Raw genomic sequence first — 13537 nt, 5'->3', positions numbered from 1 at the left:
CCCGTGGAGCCACCATGTAAAGGAACGATAGGCCACCAGCCTGTACCACCTGTGAAAAGGAATGAAACAAACTGTTTTTAAATGACCAAGATAAGTTTAATAAATGTTTGTTGTCAATGACAATTCTTGTAACTAATGGCATTCTGCACGGACAAATGCTATCTAGACAATGCACACTATTGAACGACTTACATGCGTTACAATGATATGTAGATGTAATTTTGGATACAGTAGAAGAACATGAAATAGGAGTGGCATGACAAGCAGAGTATACTTACTCTTTACTGGGATTACGAGGACGAACAGTTGCGCGAAGTTCGTGCATAAGCACCATCATTATTCTCAACACGGCCCGTGTGAGGCAGGCTGCCCTGAAGTCTGGCAGCTCGGTGATGCATTGCGGTCGTGGCTCGCCTTCCGAAATGTAGGCCAGGCATCCCGAGTTTTCTCGGCAGCAGCAGTTCTCCTCCTCGGTTGGCATTAGCTCGCACCGATTGCATGTGCACCTGGTGGAGACGCCGTCCATGCGACTAGGCCCAGGCTCTTCATCTGTTGATTCGTCCTGCCAACTGCCGGCCGAATCCCCATCGTTTTCGCGTGCTTCCCTTTCCAGTAGTTCCTCCTCGGTATACTCTGGCTCGTACATGTAGGGCATTAGTGTAGCCATTGTGTGGTAAACAAAGTAAAATAATTTACCGAGATGGTACAGGTGTTCACACGGGCTACAAGCGGCGAAGGTAGCTGACCAGAGCACAGAAACGAGTCACAGAATACTCTAAGTAACACAGAGAGAGGAATGGAATCGAAAATCTGCTGCTGTGTGTTGTGAAACGGTCTGTTTATACTTATTGAGGAAAGAGGCGTCCTGCCATTTCCATGGCGACACATCATTAGCTGAAGCGCAGCGAATGTTGACACAAGACGTGCTTTGGTGTTGGGAAATGGGCGGTACGAGTCTGCTGATGACAGGCTCAGGGGCGGGGGATATGATTTAGTGCCGCAAAAGCAGGCCAGCCAGGGCGATGGGGGAAATGATAGGATTATCACAAAATGGCAGCTCCCTGGTGCCTGTTTTTGCGTGCGTTTAATGGACGAAAACTCGGGTAAGGTCCATAGGAATGTTTTCTAAAATCGAGCCACTTAGGCTTAAAAAAACATGGCCGACCCGTAGGGACAATAAACATTTTTACTATACCATGCCTTTAAGAAAGCTGGAAAATATTTGTGTACCTTGAAAGGGAGTCTTGGCGGAGGGAACCTTGAGATTTAACCTGTTTATTGACTTGAGGACGGAGTCTCAAGATATTTTATGTTTCGAACTATGTTTTGAAACTTGGGGAAGGGAACCCAGAGTGTTGTTTGATTTTATATCATTCTGAACTTAAGACAATCCTGAGACTTTTATTGGAACTGCTTTATACTTGGGGAAGGGAGCTGAAAGAAAACTGCGAGCTGAACATTGCTCTGAACTTTGTTTTGAACATTGTTTTGTTGGTTGCTGACATCCCTGCACATTGTATAGATTAGTTGTGAAGGCAAGTATAGGTTTTGGACACAGATTCCTAAATTGAACTCTTGGACTTTGAATTTCCTTAGTTTTGGTTTGGTAGGGTAATTCCACCATAGTTTAGGGCAAAATAGGTGTTTTTCCATCCTGACTTTTAAGTTAATAACATCTTATTGTTAATTCAGAACCTGTTGTCTGTGTCTTACTCCAAAATGCTTTCACAGAGGATCCATTGGTTCCGCTCTTCAGGCATGGATGTTAACAAACACAGGACAGAAACCAAACTATCCACTTTTAAATTGCCCTGCACAATTTCCATATAGCCAACAAACACTTGGGATTCCGTATCAAAGGGAGGTGGTGTAAAACCCTTACTTTGGGATTCCTTGTCCCCTAAGGGGGGTTACCCCCGGTGGGATCATGCTCGTCCTTTCCCATAGGAGGTGTCACACATAGCAGACTCACATCCCTAGTCCCAAATGGGGTGTCTCCCCCTTGGAGAGAAGGGACAAGTCCCTGGATTCGTCAGAGCGCCTAGCAAAAAGTCCAGCTATCTTCATTTGCATCCGAAACCTATTTTGAGGGGTTATTCTCAGGGGTGCAACTTCTTATGCCTGCGACCTGATTTCTCTTCCGTAAGGAGATGTCGCGTTGGAGTGAAGGGGTTTCAGAGGAACCAAAGCCCCTACCTCCGTGGTTAAGAATGATGGTTAATGTTTTCACACACAATAACTGCACCACACAGTGTTCTTTTTAAAAGGAATTGTATTGAAAGTGATTTAATGCAAACAATTGTGTACAATGGTGAATGCCCTGTATTTACACGTGTTTCAGCTTTGCAAGAGCCTTTCTCAAAAAATAGGGCTTATGTTCTAATCACTATTCCAGTCTTGTGATTGTTCACGTGTGGATATCGGAACGCACAAATGTTATGTGGGATTATAACCCGTGATTTTGCTGCAAGCAAGGTGGATTATATCCATACGTGAACAATCACAAGACTGGAAATGTGATTAGAACATATGCCCTATTTTTTGAGAAAGGCTCTTGTGAAGCCGAAACACGTGTAAATACAAGGCACCCCACCATTGTACACAATCATTTGCATTAACTCACTTTCAATACAATTCCTTTGAAAAAGGACACTGTGTGGCGCAGTTATTGTGTGTGAAAACATTAACCATCATTATCTTCATTTGTCTCTTCCTATCATTTGTTTCTCTGTTTCTCCTCCTCCCATGGTAGGAGCTGTGTTTGCTAGTATTTTTAGTGTTTTGGAATATTAATGAGGACCCCATGATAACGATGCAAATGTTTACTTGCTTGTCATCCTAGTTCTCTGTCCTAGATATCATCATACAATGTATAAACTACTCGCCCACCTCCCTATGGCAAAAAGGCAAAATATGAGGCGATAGGTGAGTTGAGATTACTTGCACTATCCCTCACGCAAAAAAGAACTGCCTCTTATTGATAGTAAAATGCATTATGTGGCTCAGGAGCGACCTGTCTGCCTTAAAGTGACACCCACATTTTGCATGATATATACATACATGCATGCCTATCGGTGTCCTTGTTTCACTTGCTTTCACAATCCTATGAAACATTTTAAATTCAGTTCTTATTTCTAATTTGGTGCATACATTTGTCAAAGTAAAATCCAATAAAGCAGACAAATATCTATTACATAATTTGTTTAAGAAAATAGGTTTTCTCTCTGTTTTCCATGATCCCACACGCAGCTAAAGATGTTCAGTGTTTAGGAATTTACAGAGGATAGCCTTAATGCAAAACTCACATTACAATAAAATAATGTTTTCATCCTTTTCATCCATATCCTGCCTCTTCATGCTGATTGACCCGTTTTGAATCTATTTCAAAATAGGTATTTAGTCAGATAATGGCAAACTACCTTCATGGCGATTCTGGGTACTCTTTAGGTCCTTGCTTTTTGACCTTCAGGGCAGCCACCCTATCATCCCATCTGGCATATGTTGAGTCACATCATTAGTGACTTGTGGGAAATACCCTGAGAACTTGTGTTGGACTTTGGTGATGTGGGGATATGACAGTCCTAGTGAGCATAGAGGTGCAACTTAAAAAAAAAACACACAAAAAACGCAATTTCTGACTTACTGACAGGAACAAGGAATAAGAGTACCTCACTTAACATAAAAGCCATTTGTCACGTTTATTATGTTTACCCAATAATGCCCTACTTCTAAAGTGTGAATTCATTATTAATGTATTATTAATTATTAATGTACTCATACATTGATATTCTTTCCTTAGTTTGTGTCTTGCTTGATAGAGCTCAAGGAAATTCTTCATCAAGAAATTTGTCAGAAACTGACAGAGCTTGGACAAGATGTCTCTAAGACAGACCTGAGTGACGTCTCTCTGTCAGATATTGAATCCAGGTATGTGTGCATGTGTGTGGTTTTATATATACAACACTCAGAAATTGCCCTAAAGAGACAATTAAAAGATCAGACTTCATAAACATTTTTGTCTTCTTTTTACTATCTTCTGAATCAATATTAGTAATATTACTGGAAAACTAGGTTGCTGTTATGGATAAACTGTTTAAACCATGGAAGTATGCTAGGTAGGTAACTACACAATGTAAATGCGCTAACTAGGTAAGATATTTGTGATGCGCCTGTACAAGTGTTTCTAGGCGCGACAAGACAAGGGAGGGAAGACAGAGGGAGGACAAGACAAACGCTCTTACTTGGCCTTGTGTCTTTCAGATCATGCAGGTGTGTCGACGTAAAGTGCAGGGGGACGGGAGGAGAGGGAAGTGCAATCAGGGCAGCATTGCTCTGAGTAAGTGCAGCCAGGGCAGCGCGGCTCTGAGGAAGTGCAAGGAGGCAGGGGACTGAGGGGTTACAGATACAGCTCATATGTGTGCATTAGGCCTGGAGGCAGTGCCAGGGAGACTGATCATGGAGGATCCTGGTACCCAGTAAGCGAGGGAGGGAGGGAGAGAGAGAGAGCTGAAGTTTGAGAGGGGCAGGGAGGCAGAGAAGAGAGATCTACCCCTCCACTCTCTACCTTGAGAAGTGCCTGACCCTCAGAGAGTTTGAGGTAGCTGAGTGAAGGGCTTGAGAAGGAAGGTATTTTGGAAGAGATAGCTGGTGTCATGATCCCTGCTTCCAAGGGGTCAGGACTTGCCTCACATCCTTGGAAGCAGGCCCATAACCTTGATCCTGGGTACCAGCCAGTCCCTATCGGGACCTTTTGGACCTTGTCCTGGCGCCAGTGGCACCAGGCTCATAAAGATGACCGGTCCCGGCGTTGGAAGCGCCGGGCTCATAATGCTTAAGAGTGCTTGGGTGGACCTACCTGCAGCAGACCATGCTGCTTACTTACCAGCTCGATGGTCTTCTGATCCTTCTCTGCCTGGAACTACTTTTCCTGTCTGGGTGGGGCAGGAGCCACTCCCTGGAATCAGAACACAGGAACTCTTTTCTTACCTGGGCGAGGCTGTGGAAGAAGACGCCTAAGCACTACAGAAGGCTATTTAAACCACACCCGATTGATGAAACGTGCTTCGCGTTATTCTGCATCTGCAGCAGGACGCTCACCGTGTCAGCTCCAGTCTTCCTGAGATTCTTCAGCTCCAGTTCCTGTGAAAACGAATTCCTTACCTGCTAGAGATCCGATCCTCAGCTGCACCTGCCAAGACAAAGCAACAGGTTAGCAGAATTCAATTCGAGAGCAGCGCTCTTACTTACCAAATACGGTGGCATCTTCCAAAGCCTTCCGCCGCTTTCTTCGGCTCCCCATCGACATCTGCAAAGAAAAGGACTTGATTAAGCATTGCATTCTTGAATTGCTTACCTGCGCTCCGCACGTTCTGAACTTCAAGAAGCGCTGCATGCCGGCATCTGCAAAACAAAGGGAGACATTTTAAGGCGCATTCTAAACCAACCATAAACTTTCTACTTACGCGCTCGCACGTTCGCCGGCATCCATCTAGCAACGCTCTCTGCATCCACGATCTGCAAGGACAAAAGAGACATTAAGGCGTGCTTTTGAAACAAACAGCAGTCATTTTACTTACGTGCACCGCGCTTCATCTTCTTCGTACATACGCGCTTGCACGATCCTGGGCACTTATTCATCAGCGTCCATTGCACCTAAACCTGCAGGACAAAGAGAGACATTAGAAAGGGTGACAGCAACCGGTCATCTTTCCTACTCACCTGCTCGCCGCATCATTCCTCTACAATTTCAATCTTGACACCCTGAGACTGAGCAAGGGACTAAATTAAGGGTGCTCCAATAACTATCAAGAAACCGCTCGTGCGGTAAACGGCGGTATCTTCCAACATCAACCTCTGCAATCAAGAGGATTGTCAGTGAACCAGTGAAGTAACTGGTACTTGCGCCCCTGCAAAGACGCAGGATGGAGAGCCCGACCTTAATATATCTAAGGTGAGCAGGCCATGCCCTTGGTTCGAATAAGAGGACTGAGGAAGGAGAAGTTCAGTCAATCCAGTTCCTAAATCCTTGTTCTTCCGTCTGCAGACACCTCACTCTACACGTCCGGTACATTGTGAGAAGGGGACCAGCCCTAGGAGAAGGCCGAGATCTACGAGTCACACTAGAAGACACGGCGACAGCTCAGTCCAGCCCAGCGCCTCCGTGGAAATCAGGTGAGCGTTACAGCTGGATGTAATACAGGCCCAGGCCCCAGAAAGCCTTGTGGACGATCCAGAGGGTCTTGAACTTGATCCTTGCAGCCACCCGGAGCCAGTGAAGAGATTTCAGGGGTGGAGAGATACAGTCCCTGGGATTGAGGCTAAGGACAAGTCTCGCAGTCCTGTTCTGGATTAGTTGCAGACGGTGGAGAGTAGTTGATAATTTCAAAAGCAGAGGAAAGGTCTAGGAGGATGAGGACAAAAGGCAGGCTAGAATCAGGATAAGTGAGCAGATCTTCACAGGTGTTCAGGAGAGTAGTTTCTGTGCCTCTGGCTGCTCTGAGGGCAGACTGATGGTCACAGAGATAACCAACAGATTCAGTGTGGAGAGTAACCCGGGAGATGGCTATCTTTTCCAAGAGTTTGCCCACGAAAGGAGTGAAAGAGGTCAGGCAATAGTTTGCCAGACAGGTAAGATCGGCAGAAGGTTTTTTAAGGAGGGGGTGCACAAGGGAGTGCTTGAGGTGAGAAGAGAAAGATCCAGTGGCAAATGTGATTGCAGAAATCGGCCAAGGCTGGAGCAAGGGTGTCCTTGATAGTTCTGGAGCAGCAAGGGGCCACCTGTTTGGATGAAACTATCAAAGATTAGATGTGTCTAGAAACATTGTTAGTGGTTGTTGGAGAGAAAGAGGAGAAAGGGGTAGGAGAGGGAGAGGTGGCCAGAGGGGGGCCGAGAGAGGTAGAGGAGAGAGAGGACAGGATGTCCTGAGTTTTAGTGGTGTAGTGAGAAGCCAGAGCCATACAGAGGGTCTGGGAGGGAGCAGGAGAGGGGAAGACTGTAGTAGGATTGGCCAGCTTCTTGCAGATTTTAACAAGTTTGGCCGTGTTGTTAGAGGCTGCAGAGACGCAGGATTGGATGTGGATTCTCTTCTTGGACAGGACAGAGAGTCTGTATTGCCTTTGGAGCAGGTGGCAGGCCAGTTTGTCAGAGGATGCACCCAAAACCCTCCACATCCTCTCAGCCACCCTGCACTTGCGTTTCAGGGTGGTGAGATCAGATTCATACCTAGAGTTGCACTTGGAGGTAGGCTTCAGATGGATTCGCATGACAGGGGCAAGGACGTCCAGAGTGTTGGAGATAGAAAGATGCATGTTAGAGAGGGCTATGTCAGAGTGTGAGTCAGCCGCATGCGTAGGAGGAGCAGAGAAAGTAGCAGTAAAGGTATCCACTGACACACACTTCATGGGCTGAATGACTGAGAAGGTAGGTGGCAGCGCTGGGGTAGGCTTAGCCTGAGGAACAGAGAGTTTAAGGCAAGAAGAGAGCACAAAGTGGACAGTCCAAGAGCTTTACTAACTTTGTAACTACTTTGGAGTAAGTAGGGAACAAAACAAACTATGTATTTATGTAAACTTTTTAGAGTCCCTATGTAACTAGATCCTCAATGCACACTTAGAGTACACAGTTTACGTACATTGATTTATTGATTTACTGGCGATTTATATTGCGCTTAATGCCTGACTTCTTCAGCTTCTAGGTGCCTGATCAAGGCTAGTGTGTTGCCCGATTGCTAACCTTCCTCTTTGTATAGCCTATCATTTGCTTTTACTCATGCCTAATGCACTATTTATTTATATCATAAAAATTACATTGTTGTTCCTATGGGAGGTTGAGTAGTTGTGGAAGGTAGACCTGACCGTAACCGTTCTGATTCCAAGTAGGCGACTCAGGAAATTCCTAAAATATAGACCTACTCTGAATTAGTGGAAGCGCTTACTGTTACAGGACACCCTATACAGACTTCTAAACAGCAATGTCGGATCTGCCTGGATATGGGAATGTAGTATAGTATACCTGGAAGATTGTAGGAACTGAAAGATGTGACTGTGCATGCTGAGCTGGGTATTCAGCAAATTGATTGCTTTAGTAGTCTAGCTATCTGAGCTATCTTGGAGACTCCCCAAGCAAACCTCTTGTTATTGTTTTCTTCCCGTTGTCTGAAATCACTCAGTCTGAGACAGTTCAAGGGTTTTTATTTGTAATTTGAGGGCCTTAGGGGCATGCCTCTGTCTTGTCTACCCACGACCCTCCTCCCTAACCCAGGCATCCATAACCCCTGGTTAGTTTTATTGATTGGTAACCCCTTCTGTCTAAAATCCGCCTTCAACGATTAATGGTTCCCTAAATGCTGGCTATCTTTTGCCTTCGGGGATTCCTAACTTTGCCTATTCCCACTATTCCCACCAAAGATTTGGGAATTTGGAAAGTGCCTTGCATTTGCTCTGTTGGATTTGACTCCATCAGTCATGTCCACTCACCTCCTCCCTCCGACCACACCTCTCCTCCTCCTTGTTCCTCTCACCAATCCTCTGTCCCTCAGTTATTTCACTCCTTCTATTCCCTGGCCTCCACACTTTGGGGTTAACACTTTTACCACTCCACTTCACTACTTCCTCTCTCCTCTACTATTGTCATTATATCACTACTACTCCCCTACTACCATTACTACCCTTTTGCCACCATTGATCTCCAGCTGCACGACGAGTTCTGAAGCGCAACGCTTCGTGAGAATCGCCTGACTTCGGCAGATTCTTCCGCCTGGCCCAGCAATGGCGGGCGCATTGCGGCACCAGAGCGAGGCTCTGGCCGCACGAATCAGCTGTTGACCTCCCCATTCATAATTATCCCCTTCCGCCGGCAGGCGGGAACGCCGGCCTCTCAACAAAGGCCCGCACTAAGGCCCCTGTTCGCCTCCAGAGCCTTGGAGCCAGTGTCTACTCGGACCTTTAAAAAACAAACCCAAAAGAAGTGGGAACCTCAACAATCACTGGTACCTTGAGGTAGAAACATATAATAATATACAGAAAATGGTACCAGGAGGTGAGGAAAACACTATAGAAAGAGGATAAATGGATGCATGAATCAATTTATCATTTTCATTTTATTTAGAATTACATAAAACACGATATTACAAATACATTTAGATCATTATAAAAACCTTTTGCTACTCAGCCATTCAAAAACATTCATTCAACTAATTTGCACATCTAAAAATTTGTATAACTATACTAAAGTGCCCTAAGAAATGTCATTTATTTCATTGGTACATTTCTTTTCATAGTGAACATAATAATTCAAAAAAATTCCAAAAAACGCAAATAACAAAATTGTAGTTCATTCCAGAAAAATATATCGACTATTGGTGCCTTAACAAATCGTTCTTCTTTACGAAAAAGCTTCCCAGTTGGTAAAATAGTTTCGACTTGACGGATAGTGTGTGTCTTCATCAGGATTGGATGAACATTTAACAAATATTTCTAAAAGCAAACAAACATACAATGGATAAATATATTGTTTAAAAATGCATACCATAATCACCCCTCTCAGTGTTTCCTCTCAACAATATTATATACAACATCCGAATTTAAAGCATCCATATGGCTTTAACTCCAAGGTAGACATCTCATTTATCCACCATTTCCTAAACATAATGGAATAAATCTAACCAATTATGACAGAAGCTCTATACTGACCTAATCAGTCTAGTGTTATGTGAACCTCTAATTGTAAGATTCAGAAAAACTTGAAAAGAAACAAATCTTCACTTTCTCATTAGTGCTGAAACAGCCCACTCCCGTCACACCAGCCGGCCCTCCTATAGTCAACAACAGATTGCAATTTCCAAATTCGCAACGTCCCTCCTACCTGCAAACCCCCATTTGGTTCGCCCTGTGGCTTGTATTCCAGCAGCCTCTGGTTAAGGTCTGATACTGAATTTCCTAAAAAAAATCGGAAACAATTATTGTTATATTGGAAATATAAAGATGTTCAATGAACAATTTTCTAAGGACAGGGCGGGCACGTGTTTAGTACCTTCTTTAAAAATGAGTGTCTTCCACTCTAAAGTCAGTCCATAGTTATGCCGTACCCATGGGATACGAACGGTACACAGCTTTCGTGGCTCGCCGCCTGTCTTTGTTAAAACGACGGTCTGATTATAACGATAAAAGAAAAGAAAAGAAAAGAAAAGAAAACCCAGTTAGCTCTAATTGAACGAGAACTGTCTGACTGCCTAGGCATAGCGTGCCTAACACACATTAACTTACCTTGACATGGTCTGTTACCGAAGATGTTCTACATCCGCTAAAACGATCGACCGGATCTCGTGTAAAACGGCGGTCCCTCTTTTATTTCGGATCGGTGTTTAAGACACAAACGAAGGACCAAAAACCTTTTGCAGTGGTCCCAGAGTACAAGAGCTAGAAAAAGGACTCTAAGAGTCTCCTATATGACAACATAGGCTCGATTGTGAGTTGAATCATCTGTCGCATTAAACCGGGCAGAAACATTCATACAATATCTTCCTCTTTGTAAAGAGGAAGATATTGTATGTAAAGAGGAAGATATTGTCTTTGTAAAGAGGAATATTGTCTTTGTAAAGAGGAAGATATTGTATGAATGTTTCTGCCCGGTTTAATGCGACAGATGATTCAACTCACAATCGAGCCTATGTTGTCATATAGGAGACTCTTAGAGTCCTTTTTCTAGCTCTTGTACTCTGGGACCACTGCAAAAGGTTTTTGGTCCTTCGTTTGTGTCTTAAACACCGATCCGAAATAAAAGAGGGACCGCCGTTTTACACGAGATCCGGTCGATCGTTTTAGCGGATGTAGAACATCTTCGGTAACAGACCATGTCAAGGTAAGTTAATGTGTGTTAGGCACGCTATGCCTAGGCAGTCAGACAGTTCTCGTTCAATTAGAGCTAACTGGGTTTTCTTTTCTTTTCTTTTCTTTTCTTTTCTTTTCTTTTCTTTTATCGTTATAATCAGACCGTCGTTTTAACAAAGACAGGCGGCGAGCCACGAAAGCTGTGTACCGTTCGTATCCCATGGGTACGGCATAACTATGGACTGACTTTAGAGTGGAAGACACTCATTTTTAAAGAAGGTACTAAACACGTGCCCGCCCTGTCCTTAGAAAATTGTTCATTGAACATCTTTATATTTCCAATATAACAATAATTGTTTCCGATTTTTTTAGGAAATTCAGTATCAGACCTTAACCAGAGGCTGCTGGAATACAAGCCACAGGGCGAACCAAATGGGGGTTTGCAGGTAGGAGGGACATTGCGAATTTGGAAATTGCAATCTGTTGTTGACTATAGGAGGGCCGGCTGGTGTGACGGGAGTGGGCTGTTTCAGCACTAATGAGAAAGTGAAGATTTGTTTCTTTTCAAGTTTTTCTGAATCTTACAATTAGAGGTTCACATAACACTAGACTGATTAGGTCAGTATAGAGCTTCTGTCATAATTGGTTAGATTTATTCCATTATGTTTAGGAAATGGTGGATAAATGAGATGTCTACCTTGGAGTTAAAGCCATATGGATGCTTTAAATTCGGATGTTGTATATAATATTGTTGAGAGGAAACACTGAGAGGGGTGATTATGGTATGCATTTTTAAACAATATATTTATCCATTGTATGTTTGTTTGCTTTTAGAAATATTTGTTAAATGTTCATCCAATCCTGATGAAGACACACACTATCCGTCAAGTCGAAACTATTTTACCAACTGGGAAGCTTTTTCGTAAAGAAGAACGATTTGTTAAGGCACCAATAGTCGATATATTTTTCTGGAATGAACTACAATTTTGTTATTTGCGTTTTTTGGAATTTTTTTGAATTATTATGTTCACTATGAAAAGAAATGTACCAATGAAATAAATGACATTTCTTAGGGCACTTTAGTATATTTATACAAATTTTTAGATGTGCAAATTAGTTGAATGAATGTTTTTGAATGGCTGAGTAGCAAAAGGTTTTTATAATGATCTAAATGTATTTGTAATATCGTGTTTTATGTAATTCTAAATAAAATGAAAATGATAAATTGATTCATGCATCCATTTACCCTCTTTCTATAGTGTTTTCCTCACCTCCTGGTACCATTTTCTGTATATTATTACTCGGACCTTTAATCCATTGTGAGTAGAGGGATACCCTCAGTCTACACTATTGTGCTTTCTGGTATGTCTTCTGCTACTCCGCAATCATAAACATTTGAACTCGGTTATTTTCACCTTCGATAACTGTTTGCTGCATACGCTTATGCCTCCAACTCCACCGCCTCTATGCGTTACTGCTGCCACCTCTTAATAGTACAGTCATTGTCAGCCCCTAGTGCTTTATGCCTCATGACTGCTATTGGCTGTGCCCTTTGGTCGCTAACGGACCACTGTAATTGTGTTGTGCCTTTGGTCGCTAACGGACCACTGTAATTGTGTTGTGCCTTATGGTCGCTAACGGACCACTGTAATTGTGTTGTGCCTTATGGTCGCTAACGGACCACTGTAATTGTGTTGTGCCTTATGGTCGCTAACGGACCACTGTAATTGTGTTGTGCCTTATGGTCGCTAACGGACCACTGCAATTGTGTTGTGCCTTTGGTCACTAACAGACTACTGTAATTGTGTAAGTGTCATATGGTCGCCCTCGCGATCTTTACCAGACCACGCGCTCTTAGACTCTACTAGGTCAACATGCCCCCCACCAACAGTCTAACTACTGCAAACTCTCCTCTGTACTCTTTCAGTACCCTACTTACCAGACTGCTGCCCACCTTTCTCCTCCTTATACTGCACTCTGGCTGGACTGCACTATACCATACCACCACCCCTATCTACCACTCTTACTTGCATCACACCTCAACTATGCCATCCCACGCTCACCACACCAACCCTTACCTTAACAACCCAGCCCTCTGGATCCAGCACTTCGCCACCAGACCTTTACCTAACCTACCCTGCTCTATCTCCTTGAGAAATGCTAGACTTGGCTCGCGTCTTACCCACGCTTCCCATCATTTAGCTCACCGCATCAAACTGCCTCACCCTTTGTCACCACCCACACTTACACCTAATCTACCACTATCTTCCAACTCCCCTAACTCAAATAATATCAAAGGCGCGCTAATCAACGCCAGATCACTCCCGGCTCACGCCCTAGAAGTAGCTGACTTGATCCTCAACCTTGACCTCGACTTTATAGCAATCACTGAAACCTGGCTCCACCCAGCTTCAGGTCCTCTTCTCTCCCTCGCTATCCCTCCAGGCTACAACATTATCAGACATGACCGTAATTCCATCCAATCTAAAGGAGGTGGCATCGCCATCATCCACAAAAACGCTCTGAACTTCCACCTCTCAGCCACACATCACTCCTCCACTCTGGAAGCACTGACAGCTAAACTAGCTGTCACACCTAACCATTCTATCACCTTCCATCTACTCTACCGGCCACCCGGCCCACTATCCACCTTCGCGGAGGACCTCTCTAACATCTTCACACACAACACCAAAGCTAACTCCCAGGTCAT

The 13537-nt window shown here is 43.9% G+C and overlaps 1 protein-coding gene across 1 annotated transcript in view; it reads left to right on the top strand.

Moving 5' to 3' along the window:
* Positions 1–13537, top strand: part of AGBL2 (AGBL carboxypeptidase 2) — a 2805139-nt gene that overhangs the window by 1287488 nt on the left and 1504114 nt on the right. Inside the window, exon 12 of the mRNA XM_069623090.1 lies at positions 3800–3927. Coding sequence (XP_069479191.1) covers positions 3800–3927 — 128 coding nt within the window. The remainder of the gene's footprint in view (positions 1–3799; positions 3928–13537) is intronic.

The sequence above is a fragment of the Ambystoma mexicanum genome, chromosome 11, assembly GCF_040938575.1.
Source record: "Ambystoma mexicanum isolate Mex_15411 chromosome 11, UKY_AmexF1_1, whole genome shotgun sequence".
Lineage (NCBI taxonomy): Eukaryota > Metazoa > Chordata > Amphibia > Caudata > Ambystomatidae > Ambystoma > Ambystoma mexicanum.
Note: the sequence above shows the minus strand (reverse complement) of the source record. Positions and strands in the feature narration are given on the sequence as shown.